General features: G+C 40.4%; 1 protein-coding gene across 11 annotated transcripts in view; it reads right to left on the reverse strand.

Moving 5' to 3' along the window:
• The window catches only part of lrp8 (low density lipoprotein receptor-related protein 8, apolipoprotein e receptor), a 154,750-nt gene extending 128,915 nt beyond the window's left edge, over positions 1–25,835 (reverse strand). For 4 of the 11 annotated variants that reach the window (XM_067513185.1, XM_067513190.1, XM_067513187.1 and 1 more), the window contains exons 1-3: positions 25,687–25,833; positions 25,094–25,393; positions 24,041–24,166 (exon numbers count right to left, since the gene is read on the reverse strand). In XM_067513185.1, coding sequence (XP_067369286.1) covers positions 24,041–24,166; positions 25,094–25,160 — 193 coding nt within the window. In that variant the 5' untranslated portion in view covers positions 25,161–25,393; positions 25,687–25,833. Of the gene's footprint in view, positions 1–24,040; positions 24,167–25,093; positions 25,398–25,686 lie in introns of those variants that run through there. The other 7 variants (XM_067513183.1, XM_067513184.1, XM_067513180.1 and 4 more) reach the window with 4 other exon arrangements.
• Positions 25,836–26,277: the final 442 nt, after the last annotated feature.

The raw sequence follows: 26,277 nt of genomic DNA on the forward strand, positions 1-26,277 counted from the left end.
GTGTGTGTGTGTGTGTGTGTGTGTGTGTGTGTGTGTGTGTGTGTGTGTGTGTGTGTGTGTGTGTGTGTGTGTGTGTGTATAGAGATCTAATGGCCACTGGTTAGAAGCGATCTCTGAGCCTGTTGGATCTGGTTCAGATGGTTCTGTTTAGTTTCCCTGAGGCATTAACATAAAGAGTCTGTGGTTGAGGTCCTTGATGGTTTTTCCAGCTTAACTCATGCTCCTCTGGGTGTAGAGGTCCTGCATAGATGGCAGTTCAGATCTGATGATGTGCTGGGTGATGATGATGGCCTTCCAGTCCTGGTTAGAGCTGCTCCCTGTGCTCCCCGTGTGATGCCTTCAGAGAGAACACTCACCTGCACAAGTCTCCGGGTATCCTCTTATCCATCCCAAACATCCTCAGTCTCTTAAAGAAGAAACGATGCAGGATTGCAGTTTTAACCCCTGACTCAAGGCTCAGATTTTGACAGGGCTGTGTGTTCTGTGTCCTTCTGAAATCCACCACCATCACCTTGGTCTTGCAGATCTTGAAATGCCATTGTTGTCCTGAAACACTGGTGATCGGGCTTTTACCACTTCTCCGTAGGCTGATATAGTCTCAGCAATCAGGACAGTCATGGTGGCATCTTCTGCAAACATAACGATTGTGTCTGAGCTACGTGTTGCCACTCAGTTGCTGGTAAAGTGGTCGTGCAAGACTGGACTACAAAACCATGTAGTCAGACGTTATCAGGTCCAAACACCCGGGGTCTGTTTGTGAGAAAGTTCAGGATCCAGCTGCATAAGACAGTTTTGCCCAGGATCTCTGCTGATCACTTCATAGAGTTGTTTTTTGTGCCTGTGTGGTGTCAGCTTGTGGATGTTTACAGCTGTAAGCAGAACTGATGAAAAATCCCTCGGAAGGTAGAGAGGATTACATTTCAACATTAGACGCTCTAGATCGGGAGAGCAACTCAAAGAAATTACTTCCACATCGGCGCACCATAAATTGTTTATCACGAAGCAAACACCTCCAACCCTGCTCTTCTGACTCAAGCTGTTCGATCCTGTCGGTAGATGGAATGTCCCTCTGGTGTAACAGCTTGATCGGGGGTTGCTGGGTTTTTCCAGAGCTCTGATAAAGCCATCAGATTGCAGTTCTTGCTTTAACGCTGAATACCAGTCTGCTGCTAAGTTCATCTAACTTGTTCTCCTCCTGTGAGTCGAGGTCTCGTGCCACTGCATTGTTGTCAGAATCAATTGGTAACTTAAATACATTTTCACACAGTGCAGAAATACAGAACTGAGTCAAGCTCATTTAAAGTAATTTGTGTGTAGCTATGAATTGATTCTCTTTTCTTGTTCCGTTGTGCTCGGCCAGGGCAATATGTATGTGATGCTAAAGTTATTCAATTAACTGACAACCCAAAGAAAGCAAATCCATTAATCACTTAAGCCATTTATAAAGTATAAAACATTTTTCTTGTTGCAGCTTCCATAGTGTGATTTGTTGCTGTCCTCGGTTTTATATAGCCTAATTAAAAATGCCTTTTAGTAGTGTTGGTTTGGGTCTTACAGGCAGTATGAAGATGTGCGATGTGCATTTTGTATTTTTAAATAGATAATATAGTTTTAATAATTTTTTGGCCGCCTGGTGGGAGCAGAACATCATTTTATAAAATTGTACTGAAGATTTGTCTATAAAGTTTAAATTAGCATTCATATGGAATCAAGTTTCTGGACACATACGGAAAAAAAAAAAGTCTCCCTAACTGGGTTTCCATCAAGTACTGAGAGAAATATCAGTTAGTAAATGCTCCACAAAGTCCACAATCTAGTTTTTCAACTGTGTTAGTTCCCATTTAGTGCCCAACTGTCCTTTTACTGAAAATAAAAATAATGAGCGCCATAAAAGAAGGAAAACTACAACATTAAAGTTACAGCCCAGAAAACCAAAATAACAAGATGCGAGGTAATAAAAACTATTTTAGAGTAAGTTTTTTTTTTTTTTTTGGCACTAAGAGCAGCTCATTTAACAATTTGAGCTAATAAGGATTTTTTTTTTTTAAAAAAGCGACAGACACTAGATAAATAGGAGTAGAGATAGGAATAAGCATGTGCTTAGTCATACAAACATTTTTTCAGAACAATTTGCTTTTCTATTAAAACACACTTCATCATCAAAGCTAGAACAAGAATATGACTAACACTCAGCTTTTTTTTGTACGGCTCTTTCTGGATTTTTAAGAGAAGTGGAGTGGCCAAGTGGGCCAATATGTTTAAAAGTACAGTCTTCCAACTTCAGTGGGTAAATTATATAATCGGATGTCCTGATATAACACAGTGACTCAAAGATTTAGTTATTACCATGGAAATCTTACTCAATATGTAGCTGGATTCAGCACTGCATATATTTGAAATAATTCATATCCATAAAAAGTCCAGTCCTCTACATTGACGGCAGTTTGCACAAAGGCTGAAAATAAAACCTCTTAAGCCTCTTTGTCTTGTCCCCTCATCTCATCTACTTCTATATTTTTTCCATCCTACAGTCCTCCCATCCTTCGTTTCTCTCATCCATCCTCACATAACATCAGTACCACCGAAAGCATTTGAAAGACTTATCACACCTGAGAAAACAGACGTTTAAATAAAACCTGTGTTAATATTTATGTATTTTATTCGGTAAGGTTACTCTGAAGTTATGAAAATCTGGAAAGTATTATAACATTTCTGGTAGCATTTTCTAACAAATTTTTGAAAACCCCTTTAAAAGCTGCGGAAAGCCACTGGTTCTGATGGGAATAAACCAACAGAGTCGACATCAGATTGAGTCACTACCAGAGGTAATGTAGTGTGAGTGAGAATGTAAAGTTTTACTTAATTGAGCACACAGCATATTTCACACACGGTGAATATGTGGATTTTTGTGTTCAATCTAAAAGCCTTTGTAATGCCAGCTTGTTAGCATTAATGCATTTCAAAGAATTTCACAGTGCCTGAGCATCTCAAGGACACAGGAAGATGATTTGAGGGAACACCTTGACATTTTCACCATTAGTCTGCTGAACTTGTGCCAGCTAAGGTTCACCTCACTCTGGAGAATTTATTTTTGTTTTAAGTTATGTTTTGTTAGCAACACGAGTGAAGATACAATGCACTCCAACACATCTATGCTCGCTCTCTGTCACAGTGCCTCACAGAGGTGGATGGCAGACAATCAGCTGAATTCCAATAGGCTGAATTAGCATGGAAAGAAAGTTGGCCTTCATTAGGGGCCTTGTGGTTTGTCTGGGCTGATAAGGGCCCAGCCTGGGAGGAGACCAGCGACACATTGATCCTACACAATAAGCACCATGTGACGTGCTGGAGCCCCGATATAGATTAAGACCTAATGAAAACCAAATCAGACGGGGAAGAGGAGGGAGGGAGAATCCCAGAGACAGACAGGGCAACAGCGATAACAGGGAAAGGATGGGGATGGTCATACGACAGTCTCAAGGAGAAAGTTAGCTCGGATGGGCAAAAACTTGGGGTCTGGAGTTCTTAAGTGATTGAAGAAGAGAAAACAACATCTTTCGGGTCCTTGGGGGCGGCTTAATCTACCAATCCCAGGGTTGTTGGTTGGATTCCCACCTTCTTCTGTCACATGTTAAAGTGTTTGAGAATGACGCTGAACCTCAGCTTAGCTTCTCCTGATGAGTGTAGCCCATAAAAAGAAGATCCCCCATCGTTATGCGAATGTGAGAGCGAAACAGTCATAGAGAAGCAGTGTAAAGCAGTTTGGGTACCGATAAGGTAGAAAAACGCTACATATGCAAGTGCAGACCACTGAGCTGTATCTTCATTTTAACTTTAAACAAGAGAAGACAATAGGACTTTTTTTTTCAAAATATCAAACTAATCCTTTCAGGTGTAGTCAGGATTGGTTTAGTCTAGTATAACAAAGTTTGAATGCAGAGGGAAGTGGACTTTGGATTGATCCAGTTTTACCATCTATCCACCCATCCCTTATCTGTAACAACCTGTCCTCAGAACGGTGAGGTAAACCCTGGATAGGTCACCAGTGCCATCAATCCAAAGCATTGCAAATAAGTAACCAACTGTGAGGTTTTCTCATTAATATTTTATCTTTTTAGTTTAACCAAGAAATTGTTGTGACATTACTGTAAGTTATGTGCTGGAGCTATTTTCTATAAACGTACAGCCCAAAATTGTTTCCTTTAAGGGAACATTAAGACTGTTTAAGGTATTTGTTTTGTGCCAACTGATGTTGTGCTGGCCATATATGGTTGAACCCCAGTTCTCGTGTAGATATAGGGCCGAACATTTATATCTTTTGCTGAAGAGGACAGACAGCGTCATCATTTAATGGCCTGTGGGGCGAGCCGTGCCCACAACAATACCTGTGCACTCACTTACATCCAAGGTGGCACAAAACGAGCTGAGAGGTGTGGGAGCAGATACCAAGAATGTGAAGGTGTGGAGGAACAGGGTGACTCAGTGTTGAGTAACACCCTTGTTACACAAATTGTGTGTGCGCCTCAACTACAGCATAATTTTTTCCCCTTCACCAATCCAAGGCATTTTTACTTTTATACGACCTTTTTGTTCTGCATATTTACATGTACTTTTACAGGATGGGTCAGTTTTGAAGACTATGCACCTCACATGCTTAAATACAACCCAAAGGGAGTTTTTTCCCCTACTTAAAATATTTCCCTGCATTTACCCATATAGTATGTCATAAGCTCTGAGTGCTGCCAGAAGGTGGTCCACTCTTTGTACTATGCGCAGACACTTCAAATGTAAACACACACACACACACACACACACACACACACACACACTGCACCCAAGCTGCATCTGTTGCTCTACTAACCAAGTAGCCAGCGTTTATGTATCAAAACTCCATTCACATCCTTCTCATTATCATGACAATTCCCCACACTGCCTGAAGCTTCAGAGAGGATGAGACAAGCTGATTGGGATCTCTTCCTATTTAATGAGGTGACAACCGCACAGTGAAGGATGAGTGTTTTCTCATCAGCGGTGTAATTCAGATTCAGGCCTTTTAGGATGGAGGTCACTGGGTATTTAATAATGGGCTACATGGTCTGCTGACTTTAGTGTATGAGTGTGCATTGAGAGAGTGGATCTGTGTATTCTGGATGTGTGCACAACAAAGACAAGAGGGCAAAATGGTGTTTGGATTATAGCCGATTTTGATATCCTGGCGACTTTATGGTTCAATGGTAGAACAGACTGGGACACAGAAGTCTCATGTTCAAATCCCAGCCCATGCAGCAGTTTAGTCTTTGACTCTTAACACTCCCTCCCTGGGCTCTGCCTGGGGCTGGCAACTATTCCCCCCAGGGGGATGTGTTGAATGCAGATTATAAATTTCATCGTGACAATATTGTGTATATGTGCTTAATGACAACACATTTCCTCATAAAACTCAGGCTGGCGATCTGGAGTTTCCTGCACACAAAGAGGAGCAGACGAGAGAAGAGGTGACATATGTGGCATTTCCATAACATGACTACCTATCTTTGGTTCTATTTCATTGTCCTCACTTGCCATGGCCATCTCCAATGACAGTTTGTGTGAGACAAAGCTGGAGCCTCCGCTTCATGCTATGCCCTTGCATTGCTTCACTGCATACACACTCCCACTCACAAAAGGGGATAATCAGCCATTTCCCCTACCTCAGCATGACATTGTGTGTGCTATATGTGCATCAGTGTCTGTGTGTAAATGGTGCTTCCTCTTCATGTGACAGATGGGCTCACATAGTAGCAGTTCACATGGGGGTTGCAGAAAGTCACTCTTGGATGCGATAACCTTGACACCTCCCAAGAATTTTTTGGATCGGAGAAATTCTTGTTGGACTGGACAGACTCAAGATCTGTGCAAGTGCATGGGTGACAGTACACCAAACCGGGCCAAATAAGGCCAAAGAGGGCCAAAGGAAACCATGATTCAGACCGAGAGTCTGGGCAGAGAATTCATTTTAAATATTATGTAAATTGCTTTGGTAAATATGACTTCACACACAAAAACTGCCAGGACTATGGAGCACAGCAGAATTAACAATACATGTAAATTATAAATTGAATTGTAAATTGTGAAGTGATGGAAGGAGAAACAGATGGCAGTCACAGAAGGTAAGGACAGGGCAAATGGACACCCTCGTCTGTGCCGTTTCTGCTACCAGTTGTCTTTGTCAGATTTTGGGAAAGTCAGTCAAAATGTGTTGCCTCAAATCCGCTCTGGTATATAGTAAATCACAGTACTGCCAGTTTTACTTATCTATACAAAGTAGATCAACTCCATTAGACCAAATGGAGCTAATTGCATGGTCCAAGTTAAAAAGGTCACAATAAACACTGATAGATGCAGCTCTAATTTGGTATCACAATTCTACAATATACTGTAATTAGCTAACTGATACTTGCAAATAGACCCACTTTCTTTAACAATCTGCACATTTACAGTAAATCACATTAACATAAATTATAGTGAGAGCTGAACTGATTCAGCTCCATTTTGATTTCAACAAAACAATATGTATAATTCATGGGTGCATGTTGTGGTGCGTGCAGAAATCATAAACAGTGTATTAATGATGTGCTGGCTGCACACAGCAGGAGGAACATCTGCCCTTTCTTGAGTTAAGAAGTGCCTTAAAGCCAGTGTAAAACCTTAAAGGGAAGGTCAGAATACTATCAAACGTAGTAATGAGGAACAGCAGCTACTCAGAGTGCACCTTATGCCGGAGCATTACGTGGAACACATGATTGCGACCCAGTCTTTGAAACAGCAGGAGAGGAAGCAAAGCAGATAGAGGTTCTTCATAATGATAATTAGCAGTACACAATAGTTGCAGCCCAGTCTCCATCACTTTTCTGCAGACTTGAATTCATTCTTCTCCTCCACTCACTCACATTGGGCATTCCTACTATACAGGACATCTCAAATGAGGTTTGCATCTGTACCTCTGCACACAGGTCTAATTCCCAAATGGTCCCTACAACAACAATCCCTTTACTTCTACTCTTTTCCGCTTCCTCTCCGTTTTTTTATCAGCTCCAATTCAACACGCTCTCCCTAACCCATTCTCTGTCTGCTTCTCTTTCATCACTCCCTCCTTCTGATGTAATGCCACTGTGCCAATGAGGAGGAGCAGAAGGAGAAAGGAGGAATGAATCTGGGTCACAGGAGGCCGTGCATCTCAAGTCTCCACTCCGCCACAATAAAAAGGAAATTGATCTGTGGCTCGCCTGCTCTTGCGTTCGCTTTAGCCTCGAGCCCAGACATACAGACAGACACACACTCCACACACAGAGCTGAGTCAGTCCACGGAAACAGTGTTCATCCGCCCCTTGGATCCATCATCCTTTGTCCGAAGCTGCAGGTGCACCCACACTGAGAGCACACAAATGCAGCATCTCTCACACAGTCTTCCATCCAAACCCAAACCTTGTGTGCACGAGTTTTTGTGCAACTGTGAAACTCCGTTTCTCAATAACAAAAGAAAGTAAGAAGATCAGCAACTACGTAAGAGCACAAGTTGTTAAAATCCTGAGAAACAAAGAAGCAGCAGAAAAATGTATTATGCATTTGATAAATAATTTAGTTTGTAAAACGTGAGGTCCTCAAAATGCTTAAACTGTCTGACAAACAATTCATGACCCAGATGTTTTAAATTCATGACGACAAAAACAAGTTAAAAATATTAACATTTCAGAAGCTGGAAGCCGAAGTTAAAGGGAGACTTCACCAATTTTCAACTTGCTCTCTATGGCTTTAGTTTAGGGTGTAAAATGTGCATTAATTCTTTTAATCTTCCCTCTGACTTCCCTATATTAAAATATTCCTCTGCTTCTAGCTAAATAAACTCCTCCAGACGACGTCACTCAGAATTTTTTTTTTAATCAGTGAGTTCAGATTATGTCATCTGGAGGAGCTCTGAAAAACCAGGTTGACTATAATTACAAACTCTATAGTATGAGCGACGAGATGACATAATCTGAACTGAAGGTTCCTCCAAGTGATGTAATCTGGAGGCATTTTTCAGCTAAAAGGAGAGATATATTTTAATGTAGGGAAGTTTGATGACATTTTTGTACATGTACTACCAAAACTAGAACCAAACAAAGCAAATTCAAAATCAGTGAAGGTGTCCTTTAAAGAAACTACAGCTGATTTATGAAACAATAAAAATCTCTGATCTTCCCCCAAATACATATTTACAGTTCCCACAAAACACCCAATAAAGTTAGAAAGTGTGCATTAACTTAAGGATGAATAGGTGACGAAATAACAATAGAATTAAAATCCAAGCCAGAGGTAAACCGTTAAAACAAATCCACAGTGGCCATGAGAATTAGAGAGCAAAGAGGCAAAGAGATGGATAGAGCTTTCTGCAGCAGAAAAGAAAATCTAATCATTTTCTCATTAACATGTTTCCTCGGTTAGTTGGGCCGATTTGGAGAAAACGGATTATGTTCTTCGATCACCTCCCGCGAGTCACGGTCAAATTTCTCCTAAGCACACGCCAAACATTGGAATGTTTCAGATTATCCTTGGTGCTACCTGCCCATGTCTGGCCTGCTTATTACAAACTGAGGGACAATAGCCAATTTCGCTGATGTGGCATCACATTCAGTACAGAGAAAGCTGATTGCACTGCATAGTCTGGGGAAAATGAACAGTGTTTGTTGATATAAATATTTCAGCAGACACACAAAAATGCTCTTTCTGGGCAGAAAACATGCATCCGTGTGTGTTATGTTCTATTCTATGCACATTAGATCTTTGTTTTCTCGCCCCTAAGACTCAGTATACACAGCTAGTCAACACTGTGACTCACTAACACCACAAAGCTTCCTGGCACAGGATGGCGATGACTGGGGGGAGGGCAGCTGTGGTAAAGGCAGCACTCATCCACGGACGACAGGGTCAGTGGTTCAATCCCCGGTCCTGGCTATATGTTGAAAAACTGAACCCCCAACAGCCCATTCCCCTCCCCAGCTGTGCAGTGCTGGTCCAAGCCAGGTAGAAATATGGGAGGGTTGCGTAAAAACTGTGCCAAATCAACATGCAGACAACGATCTGCTGTGGCAACCCTGAACTCACGAGATAAGCCGAAAAAAAGCCAAAAGGATGAAAAAAAAAAAGTCCTACACCATGAATCTCATCAATGGCTGCTTTAGTCCATTAGTACAGAGGTTTGGGGTCTGTGAGGTGAACAGGGAATAGTGAGACTCTGCCATTTCCAACTGTGGGGTCAGTGGCTCTACACTCCCTCACAGATAATGACCATCTCTGTGACTGTAATGTGCTCTCTCTCCCCCCCCCCCCTCACATGAAACTCTTAATCACAGGGACACCTCAGAAGCATATGCAGGCGCACAAACATAAAAAGAGACTCATTAGGTGACAACCCAATCTATAGTCTCTTCATCATGGGGACACTGACAGCAGGCAGCAGCCACACACACACACGGGAAGAGAAACAAAATGAAAAGGCTCACAAGAAATGCAAAATGTTAAACACAAACTTTTAAATGATTTAAATTCAACATTATACTGTAATATTGGTCAATATTCTGATGTATTTCACAGCTCAGCATTTGATTTAAAAAAAAAAAAACAGCTGTAACAGAATATTTTTTTACTACAGCAACTCAAACTTTTGTAAATTATGTAAATCGCTTACTCACATTGAAAACAGTTGAAGAGAGAGCATGAGAACACAGGCAGAGACATGTTCACAAATTTAAAAGCCTGTCAAAAATATATACCTTTATTTAAAAGCTGATGTTCATGTTATTTGATGAAAAACAGTGTTTTATCCTGTGTGTAGAGCTGCCAACTAGATTTCCTCCTCCTGAAAATTAATAATGACTCTAAATAAAGTGAAAACCCCACACACACTCCTGCTAACTACATACAGAAGATCTACAGTATCCATTAATAGTCATAATGGAGTATTTTCACAAAGTCAATGGTCCTGTTCAAAGAAAATCCCCTCTGTTAATTTAGTTTTAAACAGATATGCCCAATAACGGAGGCACAAAACTCTCAAAAAGGTCATTTTATGCAGCTTTAAAATGCCCCACACTTTCTGCACAGTTCCTCCCAAAAGCACCTTTTTGTGAGCAGGAACATCTTAAACCCAATAAGCTGGTTTGGCCATAATTCAAAAGTCTGCTATTACACATTTTCCTTGTAGCAAACAGAGATCTGGACAAATACTTTGTGAAAGTCTCCCTCACACACCTACAGTATATGTCAATATTGAGAGCAATAAACTGCCCTATTTATCAGTTTAATCAATCGATAGAAATACAGCCATCGCTGCACAAGTGTTAGGTTGTGTGTCCACATGTTGAACCTGCCTGAAACAACAGAACTCATTCATGCAAAAACACAATACACACACACACACACACACACTTAAACCTATACAAACAAATTTAAACATCTGTTTCTTGATGTCTCTCCATCTCTCTCTCTCTCTCCCTTTCCATAGACCATGGCTGTTGATTAAAAAGCATTCACTAGGGAGACAGGGATGGGACAGAAGGATTTCAAATAAAGGTAAAGGAAAGAGAAAGAAATGGAGAGTGCAAAACCAACATTTGCTGTTAAGACTTGAAAGTCCATCCTAAACTTAGTGCAGCAAGAATAAACCCCTCACCTCCTAAACAAGCACATATACATCCAAGCACAAGTGATCACTTTATTGTGATGTTAATGATATGATACAAACAACGGACCAGATATAAACACAGCATATCCTTCTGAAATACTCATATACGTACAAGACAGGAATATACAGGAAAATGCAAAACACACATATACATGACACAATAGAGTAGATTGTGTAAAGCATGAAAGATCTCTGCTATATAAAAATAAGCATAATGAATGTACATAACAGAACAACACAAAGCCATAACACACATACACACACAAAATGGTAAAGAGACATGTAATGCTTGCTTGTAATGTACAAGAACACCCACAAAGTGAACTGTATGTACTATACACAAATTCACTACTGCTCCTTATGGAACACTGACACAGAATATGCATTTCTAAACAACATGCCTTTACTCTTATGGACTTAAGGAGTAATTAAATGAAACATGAGAGCAAGCTCATGATTAAAGATTTATGTCCTCAAGGTGCCCTGCAGCCCCTTTCCTTTTCACCCACCCACACATACAAACTGAAAAACATACATGTGTGCGCACACACACACACACACACACACACACCTTCCACTACTGTGACCATCTGGAGATACAGGAAGGAAAGCACTGATCTCATTAAAAAGATTCTGACTGTACAGATTGCCGCTGAAGTCCCTGCCCCTCTGTGCCACACACAGTAAATTACACAAAACTACATTTGTGTAATTTACTAAGTGATGTATAAATGTTCCATTCATTGAAATCAATTAGCCAGCGGTTGCAAACTTTGAACACATCTCCATAGACCCTCTGGAGACTTTGTGTTGAATGTGATGAATTAAGCTCAAATGCACAAACTTGCACACAAATACACACTTTCATGCACACCGTGGGGTCTCACATGCTTGCTTTTTGGATTTGCAATTTATAGATCTCACCCATTTTTGAATGGTTCACGTCGAGTGGACACAGAATTACTCAGCAAATTCAAAAGATAAACAAACTTGACACAAACAGATGAATAAAAATGGCTGCTGATTTTTCCAAGTGACCTCAGAGCAACATGTTGACCAATGCCAGTCTAAAAAAAACATCCAATTAACATTATAGAATACTGCCAGTTACATTTAACTCTGCCAAGTGGTGAAAATACAAAAATTCACACTCAAAACATACAGTTTGGATTAATGCCATAACATAAAACTGAGAGAATCTGTAATTTGAAAGAAAGGGCTTCAACAACCATTTTAATAATCCACTGATTAAGGGAGTTTTATTAATACTGAAAAAAACTTGGTCTAAGGTTCTTAAAGTATTATATTTTCTATATTTGTATTAAATATCTTCTGGTTTTAAAAAAATTTATCATATTAAAAAAAAGAATCTTTAAGATGATCATGGATGGACGATTTTTTGCAATCTGAACTAATTGTTAACATACAAAATTGAAAATCACAATAAATTGCAGTTGTCTGCATACACAGAACTGAAGTTAGAAGTGCTGTACTAGTATTAACTATGATTGGTTTCCAGAGGGAGAAAAGCTTGCAAAAAGATGCTTTAGCAAATATCAGACACATGCAGTTTGACGGACAAGTCAGTCTGTTTATCATAAAGCTGATCTTCCCGTCCACATTAATTTTTTCATCCCTCCATCCATCCATCTCCCATTCACATGACAAAAGACAGAATCCATTTAATCCTCTCTGCACCTGAAAATGCTCTACCATTTCATCCAGCTGCACTGTCTCCAACTCATCCAACTTTCAACCCAATATTGCAAGTTCAGAGAGTGGAAAGAAGCTGTGTGTCTTCAGGATTCTTGACGATTCAGTGGGTTTCACATGCAATCAGATAAAAACACCTTGAGGCTCTCAGAAGCTTGGTAAAAACACACATGCTCACTTCGTGCTCATGTGCATAAATACACACAATCCTTTTTTTACAATTTCTTTACTTTGCTCATAGTATTAAAGCATCATTTTTTGACATTTAAAATTTGGTTAGAGGTAAATGAGGTTTGGGCCTTTTGATAGGATGAGATTGTGAAATTTCAATATTCATGACTGTTGCAACATGTTAGAAGTAAGGAGAATTAATCAGGCAAACTCTGAGGGGTCTTAATTACAGAGGATGGCCTGAAACCTGTCTCCCCTTCTCGTAGCACATCACTGACAGAATGAAAATGCCAATTATTCAGCACTTAGTGAGATTTTGCACATTTCTGTCAAAGGACAGGGACAGCACTAGTTAAAAAGACATAAGGTGGTGATACTTTTCTATTTTAAATTAAATTCTGTTGGACTTAATATGGCGGACATCTTGTGCTATTTATTATCACAACTTTTGACAGGATCTTTTTGTTGAAAGAAGCTAATTGGTGTCACATAGTTGCATAATTACTTTTAAATGAAAAAAAAAGCCTTTGAGCCCTGTGGAAGATAGATGGGTGTGGAAAGCCTAAGACTTGTGGGCATCTTAGAAAACAGCATGCGGCCTGCTTTGTTTGTGACTCACCTCTTTCTTTCACAGCAGGGAGATCAATACTTTTCCTCAACAAAACGGGACATTGTCTTTGACCACAAAATAGCCTGTCAGTTTAGCTTTTTGGTGAGTTAGGTTGGTCCACTTTGACAAAAAACATTATTTGTGTTTAGAGTTTAAATTAAGTCTTTGAAGATCATGAACTAAAGTCCTAAACAGATTGTGAACTTAATCTAGCGACGTTCCTGTTCTCCTGAAAGGCAAATTTCAAAGGGACCTTTGAGTCAGAGTTTAATGAAGCTGTCAGATCTTCTATCGTCACACAGCAAAAACAAGAGTAAAGCAGCTCTGTCTGAGCCAAAAGAGGTGGAATAAAGCCAATTATACTTAACTACAGCCTTCGTTCACAGCTAGGTCATTGGGTTTTCTACGTGCGCAGGTGTAGTGTGAGTGTGTGTTATATGGTACTGCATTTGCACAAGTTATCATTTAATATAATAATTCCAGAAAAGCTGTGGACACATACACTGTACATATTTTAGGCTTTAGGGTCACGGTACAAAAATGTACTCTAACCACTTTTTAAAAAAGTAGTTGTCAAAGTCATTTGTTTACTTATGTTTTGTGGTTAACTTTTCATGTTGAGAAATTTAGATTTAATCTTTATTGGATGAGCAGTATCTACTGGTGAAATAGCAAATATTTATTGCGCATCAGAGCAGAACCATCCCTCCTATTACGGAGTTTAAATTGTGGATCTCATTGTTTTGGGTTTTTTGTTTTTTATCTATGAGAATCTGCCCATTTGCTTGTTCTCATAACAAAAAGCAGAAGCTGTTTGTTGAAACCAAAGCAGCAAAGTACTGTACCCACAGTCTTGATAGCTCATCTTGGGAGCAAAATCAACACACTCCCTGGTTTGTAATGATGGAAGGTAATTTTACTTCTTTTGGACGTTTCCTTGTGGGGATTAAATGCTGGCTTTTTTAAAAAATCTACTTGTGGGATTTAGTGGTGGTTGCACCTGAGCACAGCAGGCATTACACACTGGAAATTTATAACTAACAAGGCATGAAAACTTGCGGATGGGCCATGCCAGCCAGGGATTCATCCCCTCACTAGCTTTTCTCGCCAAACAGACATCTCATTCATCTGGTTGCTTCTGTCTTAATGCTGACCAAACTCTGCTAGTTACAATATCACACTTTATATTTTAAACCCTCTTCAGGATCACTTCTCTGAGCAGAAGGATCTGCTAGTTGTTACATGATTTCAGATAAAGCAAAATTACTTTTTAGGTCCCAACTCAGCCACAACCCTCCTGGCTACTGGCAGAATAAGACACATCCCCTCTTAAACTAAAACAAGTGTATTTAGAAGACTCTAGTGTCTGTGGGAACAATAGACGCAAGGAGATGACTGTGCAGAATGCAAAGTGAAAGAAGAAATATTACAAAATTGTTGTTATGCCACTCATAAGATGGTGGAGAAAACCACAGTAAGACAAAAATAGAGCAGAGACAAGGGTGCAGAAAGAGACAGATCTTTAACAGCACTAAAACCTTCAGAATGTGATCTCACACAGAAAAAGAATGATCATACATCAAAAGACAAGAAACACACAGCTCAGGTATAAACTGATATTCATAGTGAGAGTATAGGTTTAGTGAAACGTGGCCATGCAGCTAAAGCCAAACTGAGAAACTCTGAGACCAAATCTAAAGAAAAAGTTACTTTCATACAAAGCTACTGCGCTGCGCATGTCAAAGAAAAGGTCACACTATTCATTCTGTAGCCTGCACCAGCAGCCAAGAAGCTGATGCTAAGGTGGAGGTGTGTGTAGGCATGAGCGATAGTGTAGATAGTGTATTTTTTGCATATGTGCAGGTCTGATCATTGTAGTGGTTATTTGCATATGGTTGCGTGTGAGAGTGTGTGTGTCTTTCTTCTAAAATGTTTTTCCAATGAGAATTGTCATTTTGCTGTTTCATTTAAATCACAATTTAAACCCCCAGAGAACTGGGGCAGATAAACATTTCCCGACAGAAACTATATGTAAACATGGCTGTAAATGCACACAGACCTACAAAGCTAATGAAAATATGAGACTGTCTGTGCAAATTATGATTCATCATGCTCACACACAAATATATTTTCAGTGTGTGAGTGTGAGAGAGTGAGAGAGTGTGAGAGACTCTCAGGCCCTATTGAAAACATGCCGCCCTGCTTCCAAACATTGAAGAGCTGCCTCCAATGATCTATAAAAGAGTGTGTGGGTGGAGGGTGATGGGCACAGCAAAGAGAGAGTTGACACTAGTATGAACAAATGCCAAGAAAGAGTAAAGACGCAAAACAGAAAGATCTTGAAGAAGGCAAGGATGGAGGGAAAGGACTGAGCAGTCAAGTAAAATCGGAAAAACACCTTACTTTAACAGCTCGGAAACCAGCTCTCTCACCAGACTCTGCTCTCCTTATACATTTGGCTTCTCCGCCCACCCAACGCAGCATCTTTAAACTGCATGTTGAAAGCTTTGCAAAGCAACATTCCAAATAGCTGAAGCGCAGTTTGCACGTCAATACATCCTAAGAGACCCCCGATACTTCTTCAGAAACATACAACACATCAGCTTTTTATTTTTTACTTCAAACACATTTCCAATAATCCCCACATCAGAGGGAGTCTTTTTATCAGGAGTCTCAGGATAATCAGAACAGGAGATGTATGTTTTTTTCCACAGATGTGAAAAACATCGTCCTCCCCATTGTAGCCTCACGATTTCCTCACCCTTTAATCCCGCGCTCCCCTCAGCCACTTCTTGTTGACATAGTGACAGTGTGTTTTGATAATGAAACATGCTGCAGGTAAAACGTTACATTAGCATTGTGTATGTCCCTGAAACACAGCCTCTGTATGTTTGTTAGAGTGTGTGACAGATTGTGTGTCAGCCTTCTTTCTGATAACTGGTATTACTGAGCACTAGCTATATCATCAAAGAGTCACTCCCCCCACAGCCACTGCCACCTCAACACACTGCTGCAGATGACAAGCAAAATCCCCACAAGGTAAAAGACCCATTCCCTGGCTTTTGAGTGTGTGTGTGTGTGTGTTTGTAAACAAACAGCCTTACTTAAAAGCCAGATAGACAGAATGGGATGAAGAGAGGTGGAGAAAGCAAATGCAAAATATGGACAAAAGTGCAAGGATGTATGAAAACAGAAAAAAAAGAAAACCCAACCAATTTTACTTTCCTCAAATTGGAGATACCCTCATATATCTTGGGTAGCTGCTTCCATCTTTGTTAAAGTTCCCTTTTTACTGATTAGTTCACTTCAGGCAACACTTTTGTTTTCACTTCTAATTTAATCTTGAAGTCAAACCAATTTACCGTTTAATAATTGTACATTTTATAAATTGTTTCTTTATTACCACATGATTCATTGACATAATTTTAATATTCCCAGATTTCGACCTTTCAAAATGTGCAGAACTGGACAAGCTCCAGTATACACATCTGATGATTTTTCACTAAATACCCACCATCTGCTCTGCAACCAGTTTCTCAAAACCTCAAGTGATTTTGTAATTGATAATGCATATATTTGCTTTTGCTGGGAAGGTAGTTACATAACCTGTGGTGTATCTAGTACAGTATGTGTGACATATTCCACTCCTATAATTGCTTTTGATCTGGTCGTGAAACATGTAAAAATCTATGGTCTTCACATTTTATGCACTTTGCAACTGATTGTGATTAAAAAGGCTGCACATTACATCATTTCAGCAGCATCACGAGACATGCAATGCCAAATAAGACAGGTTACATTAAATACATCATTCCTCAACTATTTTTTCCTGCTTGATACAAAAGACAACTCACACTGTTCTCATTTTCCATGACCAATCTACAAGAGAAGTCTGTGTTGCTAGTGGGTGACATGCGGGTTCTGCCTGCACATTGAACCACCAGCCACTATAGTTTTTGAACAGTTTATCAGCTTTCAGTTGTATGAAATTATTTCCACTACAGATTGGGAAAAAAAAACAGCCCTTTGTGGTGATTCAAACACTGTATTGACCTAATAATTTCAGAATAGTTACTGAACATATTCATTTGTAACTAAAAAACTGAAGTTGAGCATTGTTAAAACACTTGCTGAACCTGAGCTGTAAATGCTTCATTACCTAGATGGGTCTCTATACCTGTGTTTTTTGACTTCCAATATATATATATATATATATATATATATATATATATATATATATATATATATATATATATATATATATATATATATTTCAGTAAAAAAATTAAATGTCATTTTTTTTTTAATGACACTTTCTAGATCCAAAGACAACATGATAGGAAACAGCTGCTCCATTATTACGATGATGACTTTGATTCATTGCTCAACTGGATGTAATCATTACATTTAGATAAATAAAAGCACTGTATTTAAGCTTTGAAGGCATTATGTCTAAATAACAAACAGCTCAACCTCTTATTTTAGGAAGTTTGCTTAGAACTGTGTCGATGAATGCTCTCCACTATCCAATAATGAGAAAAACAAATCTCAATTCATAGGAGACTGAGAAGAGAGGAAAAATACAAAAAAAGGTTAATTTTTTTTTAAGTAAAATTTAGAGCAAAAGAGTAAAGGCAAATAAGGAAAATCATTGAATTATAAATAAAGAAATGAAATAGAACATGTGTTTTTGACGACATGCTCAACCAGGGAATTTGATAACTAAACTCAGTTTCCAGTTTGTAACTTCCATGTAAAACTTCAAGAAAACTTTTGACATGTAGCACTCAAGGGCCCTATCTTGGTGTCAGCCCAACAGACTGGTATTAGCATCCATGTTTTATTCATCAGCATTCTTAGTTGTCGTTTCATATGCCGCTCCCCGACTTCGTACACCAGGCGATAGAGCACAAGGTGAAAAACAGGATTACAGCAAATGTAAATAATAAAATGGAGGCACATGAAGATATTCAGTTAATCTGAGCCAGGGATTAATGCCATGATACCCTGTCAGACACGGACGGGTTGCAGAGAGGGGATAACAGCACAGCACAACAACACAAGCACAAATAAACACATGAAGCACACGCACACACGTGGTGGGAAAATAGGATTGCAGCGTTATCAGAGTTTGACTTTGAACAATAAGTTACGTTGGAGCAGAGCAGGCAAACACCACCAGATAATCTGTGGAAAATAAATTCTGGCAGAAAGTGCAGAAGGAAGTGGGGGTACTGTATACAGACAGGCAGAGACACAAGGAGAACAATAAGAAATTTACAAATTACTGAAAAAGACAAGTGTGTCTTCACAGTAGAAGCAGCCCTTTTAAACTTTAACTCGTCAGAATGTTTTTAATCTTAAATTCTTTCGAACAATCTATTATTTTTCTGCATCAGGCCAAAGGCCGTTAGGGGGGGATGGATGAAAAGAATGAGAGGCCAACGCAACCTTTTTGTTTCAACATCCACGGGGCAAAAGAAATGAGTCCTTGGGCTGAGAAACAGACTCCCTTCTGAACATCAAATAGTCTGCACAAATCTAGCTTCTCATATACAGATGGTCACTAGCTGGATTAGAAACATGCAGGTGTCAAGTTAAGTCCAACTTTGCTTCTCTCTCTCTCTGACACACCACACCTTTGCAAAGGCATTGAACAGAAATGAAGATTCAGACCTACAATAACAGAGGCATAACGTTGAAAACAGATTAAGAGTGAGAGCTAGAAGATGGGCAAAAATGTACAAGACAGACAAAACAGTAGATGGACAAAGAAGGAGAGAGGGGGGCGCGAGAAATAAAGAGAACAAGAGAAAATGCCTCAGGCCAGGACTGACCTCAGCTAAAATTACCCTGCTGCTGTTTTGCACCGCTGCACCCAGCACATATTTCAGCACACCAGGTGTTATTAGCTTGTAGAGCATGATACAAGCAAAAGGTGGAGCCCTGGTACATTTTGGGCTTGTCATCTGTCAGGATAGCAATACTGCGTGACAACTTGTCTACTTGATTAGGTTTAATATTCAACCTTCAAAGAATACATCTCGTTTGAAGGAGTTTTGGCCAGTTGGCAGTCTTACCCTTTAAATGTCTCAACGGAGGAGCAGACGGCCAGTGGAGACCAGCATCACTTCAAATAGGAAGCCTGGTGTTTTATTAATAATTAATAAGTTGTTTGTTTTTATTGGCATGAATAAAGAATCAAACTGTGAGACTACAACCTCCACATAGACGTAAAACAAAGCCACATGGTTGGATGACCAAATGAGTGTTGTGTGAAGAAAGGAAAATCACACTAATACATTTTGAACACATTTGATATTGTGAAAGGATTCCTCATTGCTCCTAAACTGGTCTTAAAAAAAAATATAGATCCACATTGTGAGGTTATATCAAGCTTACCAACTAGCCAGTTTCCCCCCAAAGCTGTTCTCTTCTCAGGGACATTTGGCTTGTGTGTTGTCATCTGTTTGTGAAATACTTGTGCACACACAATCAGGCCAAACACGTACAGTATCACAGTGAAAGAGCAGTGGTTCTCTTTGGAGAAACAGCAGCTGGGTTCACTCCTCACACTTAAGCGCACACACACATGCGCATACACAATGCAATTTAGTGTTCTGTGCAAAGCATAAAACTAAATTATGGTATGGGGCAGTATTGGACGAAGGTGTGTGTGTGTATGATTATGTACTTCTTAGAGTTAAAAAAAAATAAATAAATAAAAAACAGAATATACCTGTTCAAAAACTGCACAAAATGTGATGACTGTCAACATTGGCCCTCATTATGTGTGTTTGTCCTTTAAGAACCAGTGTGTGTCTCTCTGGTTTTAATCTGAGCAAGTGGTACTTCAGAGTCCTGGTCTTATGTGTGTGTTTTGTGTAATTGATTAAGCTATCGGCAACTCTGACCCCCTGCTTCCATTAAAGGTCTGACCCCAGCTGTGCTACGAGGAGCAGTGTGTATGTGTGTCTGTAAGGGGGAGGGCCATCTGAGAGTAAGAGCAAGATGCACGTTGGAATTAGGTTAAGGTTAGAAGAAGGGTTGAGGTTAGGCGGCTAGGGAATTCATTACGTCAGTGAAGGTCCTCACAACTATACAAAAGACCAGCATGCCTGTTTGTGTCAGCAGGTGACTAAGATGTGTTTTCATGAGCCTCAGTACAAAGCTTTTTATGCCTGGAGGGCTTCTCTGCAGTCTCTTATTACAGTGTCCACAGTGTGTGTTAGAACCAGTGTGTATGAGAAAGCGAGAGCCTGGTCTCACACACAAACACATACACACACACACGAGCAGTGGCGTGAAATGTGTTTTGATGTCTCCTCTATGGGAAGCTGGTCTAAGACTGCAGAGGAGACGCTTCCCTTCTTAGACCTGCTCACACTCATTGTCCTGCTGTCACACACACACACACACACACACACAGATCTCAACATGAACCTTCTTCCTAGCCTTATGTATTCCGCTTCTATCCCCTTGTTTGCAACGGTTCTTGTCAAACACCGGGTTTACAGGGTTCACTGAGACTGGATTCAAATTGAGTTCCTGTCCTTTGACTTGCCATGTAGCACACAGTATAGCATTAGTCATTATTACAACTGCAGCCAACACTTACACATCTATAATGTCCAATAAGTACTCGTTTTATCCAGCCACCAACAGTCACATTTAAAAAAAAAAAAAAAAAAAAAAAAGGAAAAGCAGCTAATTATCATAGGAGCAGTTGCAACTATGATTTTTTGTTACATTAATTAGTTAGACAACCATCAAAACCGATTATTACAGATTAACTAATGTAATGTTAACCAGCTAAACCATCATGCTGATTCAAGGACACACCTATGTGCTTGTTAATAAAAACCTTACAGCTCATGTTTTTTGCAACACAGTGTGACCAAGGCCATTTAGAGGAGAAGACATGGTCCAGTTCCGTGAATGCGAACATGAGGTTCAGATATGAGGTGAATTTGCAGCGGCACTTTGGATTAGGCTCATTGAAATCCACTTAAATCCCCTGTAAAAATGATAAAGCCTTTTTTCTGTATATTCCACAACTCAAATATAGGTCATACCGAGTTGTGCAGAGGTGGAGAGTTGCTGTGTGTATGCATACACGTGTGCAGGAGTGCTGTGTTCACTACAAAGACTGCAACATGCACAAAAATCCCACCACCATCTCCTCTGCCACCACTTTACCGTCTCCCAGGGCAACAAGAACGGAATCTAGCAAGAGGCATGTTGAGAATTAAGGAGAGGAGAGGGGAGGAGAAGAGTAGAATGAAGTAAAGGAGAGACAAGTCACAAAACAACACCCTGTCTATGAAGACAGATTCTAACACAGCTTCCAGAGGGAGGAGGCTGCAGGGTAATCCCTGCTGTGACAGACCTGTGTGTATACAGAATGGCCATGCAGCTAATCGTTCTTACTCACATACACAAAAACAGTTATAACTGGCCTGAATATTTCCTCTTCAATAGAAACACTTACTCAAGTGCACATTGTAACAGACTGCCGGGGGAAGACACGAGTCAAAATAACAACAAGACGTGACTCACGATTGTTTTTTCCATTAATAGGTTAAGTTGTTGGGTGGATATGGGTTTTTGTGATTAAATTAATTTCATTGTCAATAGGTAATTTTGGAGTGGGGGTTGGATGTAGCTCAGTTGTAAGAGCAGTCATCCACAAACCAAAGGGTCAGTGGTTCCACTCCCAGCCCTCCTGGCTACATGTCAAAGTGTCCCTGGGCAAGACACTGAAAGACACTAGGGATGCTACTTGTAAGACGCTGTGGATAAAAGCATCTGCTAAATGACCAATTGCAATAGTAATTGAGTAAAATGTTGCAAATCATCAACAACATAGACCCATGAACAATACTTTTTTTTTCCATATTTCACATTTCTGTATTAAATTTGCCAAGATCTTATGTAATAAAGCTTAAAAGTATTCCCACAAAATGACATTTAACCACAGTCCACTGCACAGATGTCCACAATTTTTAACTGACCCAAAAGTAATTAATTACAACACAAATGTTACAGCACAATAAAGACATAAAATGTTATCACACAGTGTGGAGCCTACTTTGAATGACACCTGTCCCAAGCATTTTTAGCTTTTTTTACACCACCAGGAGTGAAGCAAAACTTTGTAAAGTTAAGCTCACCCCAGTTCACCACTAATTTTTCAGCAGTTCCTCTCCTCTTTTCATTTACTCTCATACAGTCTCTAAAATTACTTTGCTACTAAGCGTCCTGTTCCTCTCAATCCAATCTGTCCCATCTTGTCTCCGCCTCCTTCTCCTCCTCAACCTCCTGTCTTTTCTGCTAAGCTCCACCGGTGATACTGGGCTTTGGGGAGGGGGCAAAGAGGCAGTGCTGGCATCCATCTGAAGGGCTGGCACGATACCAGCAACAGAGCATCACTCGGGCAACCAGAGTCATGCTGTTGGATTTATCTCCAACCAACCTGTCAGCTGATGCTCTTTGTGGGTGCAAGACAAGTGGGCATAGCCTCGTTGGCATTCACACTGCCAAGGTGCCCACAAGAGATTTTTTTTAAATGGGGGACGGGGGGACGGAAACTTTCAACACAGGTTGTGTGCTGAAGAGCTCAAGCAACAGAGATTCCAAGGTGGGTAGGAAGGGAGAAAGCAAGGAGAGGATGGGACAGATTATGAGGACAGCAAGAGGAAAAAAAGCAGACAGAGTGACAGAGGAGCCTGAAGGAAAGCACGTGAAGCTTACAGGATAGGTAGCAAAAAGACATTTCTGCCACTGACTAAGTGTCTCAGTTTAAAGAAAAATCTGACACCTTGAACCATTTCCACAATTCTGTTTTTAGCCATGCTTATGCAAACAAAGCGAACCACACACGTCAAGAGTGGAGAAGGAGAGCTCATTAAAATCTAATTGTGCTTCCATCAAGCGTTGCCCACTAAATGTCCAATAATCCCAATCAGTCACTCCAGTCAATGAGACACGCTTGTAAATGTCACGGCGTTCTTGCAGATGACTCCCAATATATTTGGCGGCCACCACCGTGTTGGGCATATGAGATGAAGAGAATCATGACTGGTTCCAAAGATAAGACATGAATCAATTGGCCACTAATACAACCATTCAAGCAATTAGTACTGTGACAAATTTATAAGCCATGATTACTCCGCTGAGTGTCCATGCAATTTCCTGACTTAAGGAAGAAGCAGTTTTACTGTACCTGATGCTATTGAACCTTTTCACCTATTGCCCAACATTATAATTCTATATAGTAAACTATAATCACCTCTGCACAGAAGCACAGGAGAACAGAAAAGAGGCAAATTTGTGCTCATATCTGAGAGACGGAGCATTTGCAGTAAAGCATTACTCAACACTACAATTTTACTATAAAATTATACAATGCCATTATAGATCCAGTTCATTATGACTCAGCACTGTCTCACTGATCAGTCCTGACAGTGCTGCTGACCTCAACACAGTCAAAGCAGAATAAGGATAATAAAAGTTAAGCCCACATTGTGAAACTGCACTGCTCCAGCTCCGTCTGGCAACAGCTGTCAGAAGCCTTCTTGGGAAATTATTAAGAACTTAGTAAAATTCCTGTGGCCATGTGACCTGTGCGGTGATCCTGGATCAGCGGTTTCTGCACTGATGACTGCAGACTAACAAATAAAAGGGGGATTCCAAAGGGGCCCCCAGAAAAATAATAAGCAGCTCATTCTCAGTTTAACTTTGTTCATTCAAAACTTAAAACATACAAAATAATTACATACATCCTTCACACAAAGTTTTTTTTTGTATTAGTCCAGCAGCGTAACAGACTCGGGGCTACTTACGGCAGTTCTCCTCGTCGCTGCTGTCTGAGCAATCATCATCATCATCACATCTCCACAGGGTCGGGATGCACCGTCCATTCTTGCAGCGAAACTGCCCGGTTTCACACTCTGATTCTGTATGAGTTCCTGTGTTTTCAGAAAAACAACAATGAGACGTGTAGCAGAAGGAATAGAAAGGAAAGTAGATATCACAATTACAAAGTAATCAGCTATTAGAGGTAAAAACACCATACAGTCTCTTTAAAATACATTTTAAAAAATAAAATAAAAATATTACAGTTTAGAATCACTGAAACTTTGTCAAATACAGGAAAAGAAGTGTATGTGGTAAATACTTCATCATAGCCAGCCTACGGCAAGACAAAGACAACCACTGCACCTCATTTTAATTAAGTTTTGCTTTAGATAACACACTTTTCATAACTGTGCTTGTGGGCAAACTTTTTTAATAGGTTTGTAAAGTATGAATTTGCAGTAGTTGGTTTCAATCATCCAATAGGTTAACCTCGATCATAGCAACGCTGCTGATTAATTCATGTGGGGTTTTTTTGTTGGTTTTGTTTTTTCCAGATCCATCCAGCACTTTTTCATTCTGCTTGTGATGGGTCTGTTATCAGAGTCAGTGACCAACACTGCCCTTCACCAGCAGCTCCAACATTTAACACACATTTCTCTGATGAGCTGCCTTGTGTTCAAGTGCAGATGCACAGAATCGCTTGCAATGTGCCCACATACAGCTCTTTTCGCTCGCCATAACAGCAGCGTACTGCATTTGGACACGTGTGACACTCGTCTTCCGCGTATTGCCGCCTCCTGTCAGCGGCGACCACCGCCGCATTCAGGGCACGAACAAAAAAGTACCGACGCCGGCGTGAAGCTCCGCCGTAAGGATGTGAGCGCGGCAGGCGTCTCTGAACGGCACATTAGAGCAGCACTAATGAAAACGCGCACTACGCTCAGACGAGTCGGGTTTTTTTTCTTCCCCTGTCCCCGAAGCGCTGCCGTTGGTGATGACATGCAGATTCATCCACCCCGCGGAGACAAGTCTCTTACCTTTAGCGGAATGGATCTCCATGAGTAACAAATGAAACAGCACAAGCTTTCCGACTTCTGTCCACATCTTTAGATCCACTGGGGGTCTCCGGTTGTGTTCATGCAAGTGAAAACCCAGTGAAGGATCCCCGACCTGACGCTCGCTCTGCGTGCTCCTCACTGAGCTCCGGACTGTGTGAGTGTGCGATCCGCCTGGCTCGCTCCTTTCCCTCCCTCTGCCTCGGCTGTGAGTTAAACAGTGACGCTGGTGGGCGGGATAGTTAACGACTGTGCCTGCTGTTCGTGTAGTAGCTAGAGGAACTAGTTACATGAAAGGAGTTTGTTATCCACGGAAGTCGTATCTGCTGAAATAGCTGAGTCATGCGCAGTCATGCACGTGTACAGCCTATGCAGTACTACAATCAGAAATGGACTGTTGGTACATTTTTTATCAGTACAACTTACAATTATTAGTTCACATTACTCAGTTTTTAAGGAAATCGTTTTACATGCTTTTTTTTTAAAGTACGGGTAACTAATTCAAAAGTAGTTCAGATACTGTAAAACAGCTTTTAATAGTTGTTAAATCCAATTATAACATGTCAGCGTCTTACCTTAGCTCCCAGTGTTTGGAACTATTTAAAGTCAACCATTTTGGGTATAAAAATGCCCTCGAGGAGCCACTTAAAATGTCATAATTCTGGTGCTAATGTGAGAATCCCTCCTCTCTACACCTGCTAACCACTGCCTGCTTTTCAGGTAGTGTTAATCAAATTACATTCAACAACAATGCTAATAAATTTACCAATGGCTGCTTTTATGTGATTTGTCAAAGGGGCGGGGCCAGAGGGGAGGCGGTGGCCATCACCAAAATCTGATTGGCCACTCCACCAGATTGATAAGGTGGTAGATGGCTGCTGTGCACTTCAACAATTTTCAGCTCTTTCTATGGCTTTAGATGACAGTGTAAATGTACAAGAATGCTTTTAAAACGGGAGTTTTTCCATCATTAGGAGTTCGGATAATGTCATCTGGAGGAGCGCTGGAAAAGCAGGTTGACAGTAATTACAAACTCCATAGTGTGAGCAACAAAATGACATAATCTGAACTGAACGTTCCTCCGAGTGACGTGATCTGGAGGAGTTTTACCGCTAGAAGTAGAGATATTTTAATAAAGTTCAGGGGGAAGTTTATTGGCATTCATT

This window comes from Channa argus, chromosome 8, assembly GCF_033026475.1.
Source record: "Channa argus isolate prfri chromosome 8, Channa argus male v1.0, whole genome shotgun sequence".
Classification (NCBI taxonomy): domain Eukaryota; kingdom Metazoa; phylum Chordata; class Actinopteri; order Anabantiformes; family Channidae; genus Channa; species Channa argus.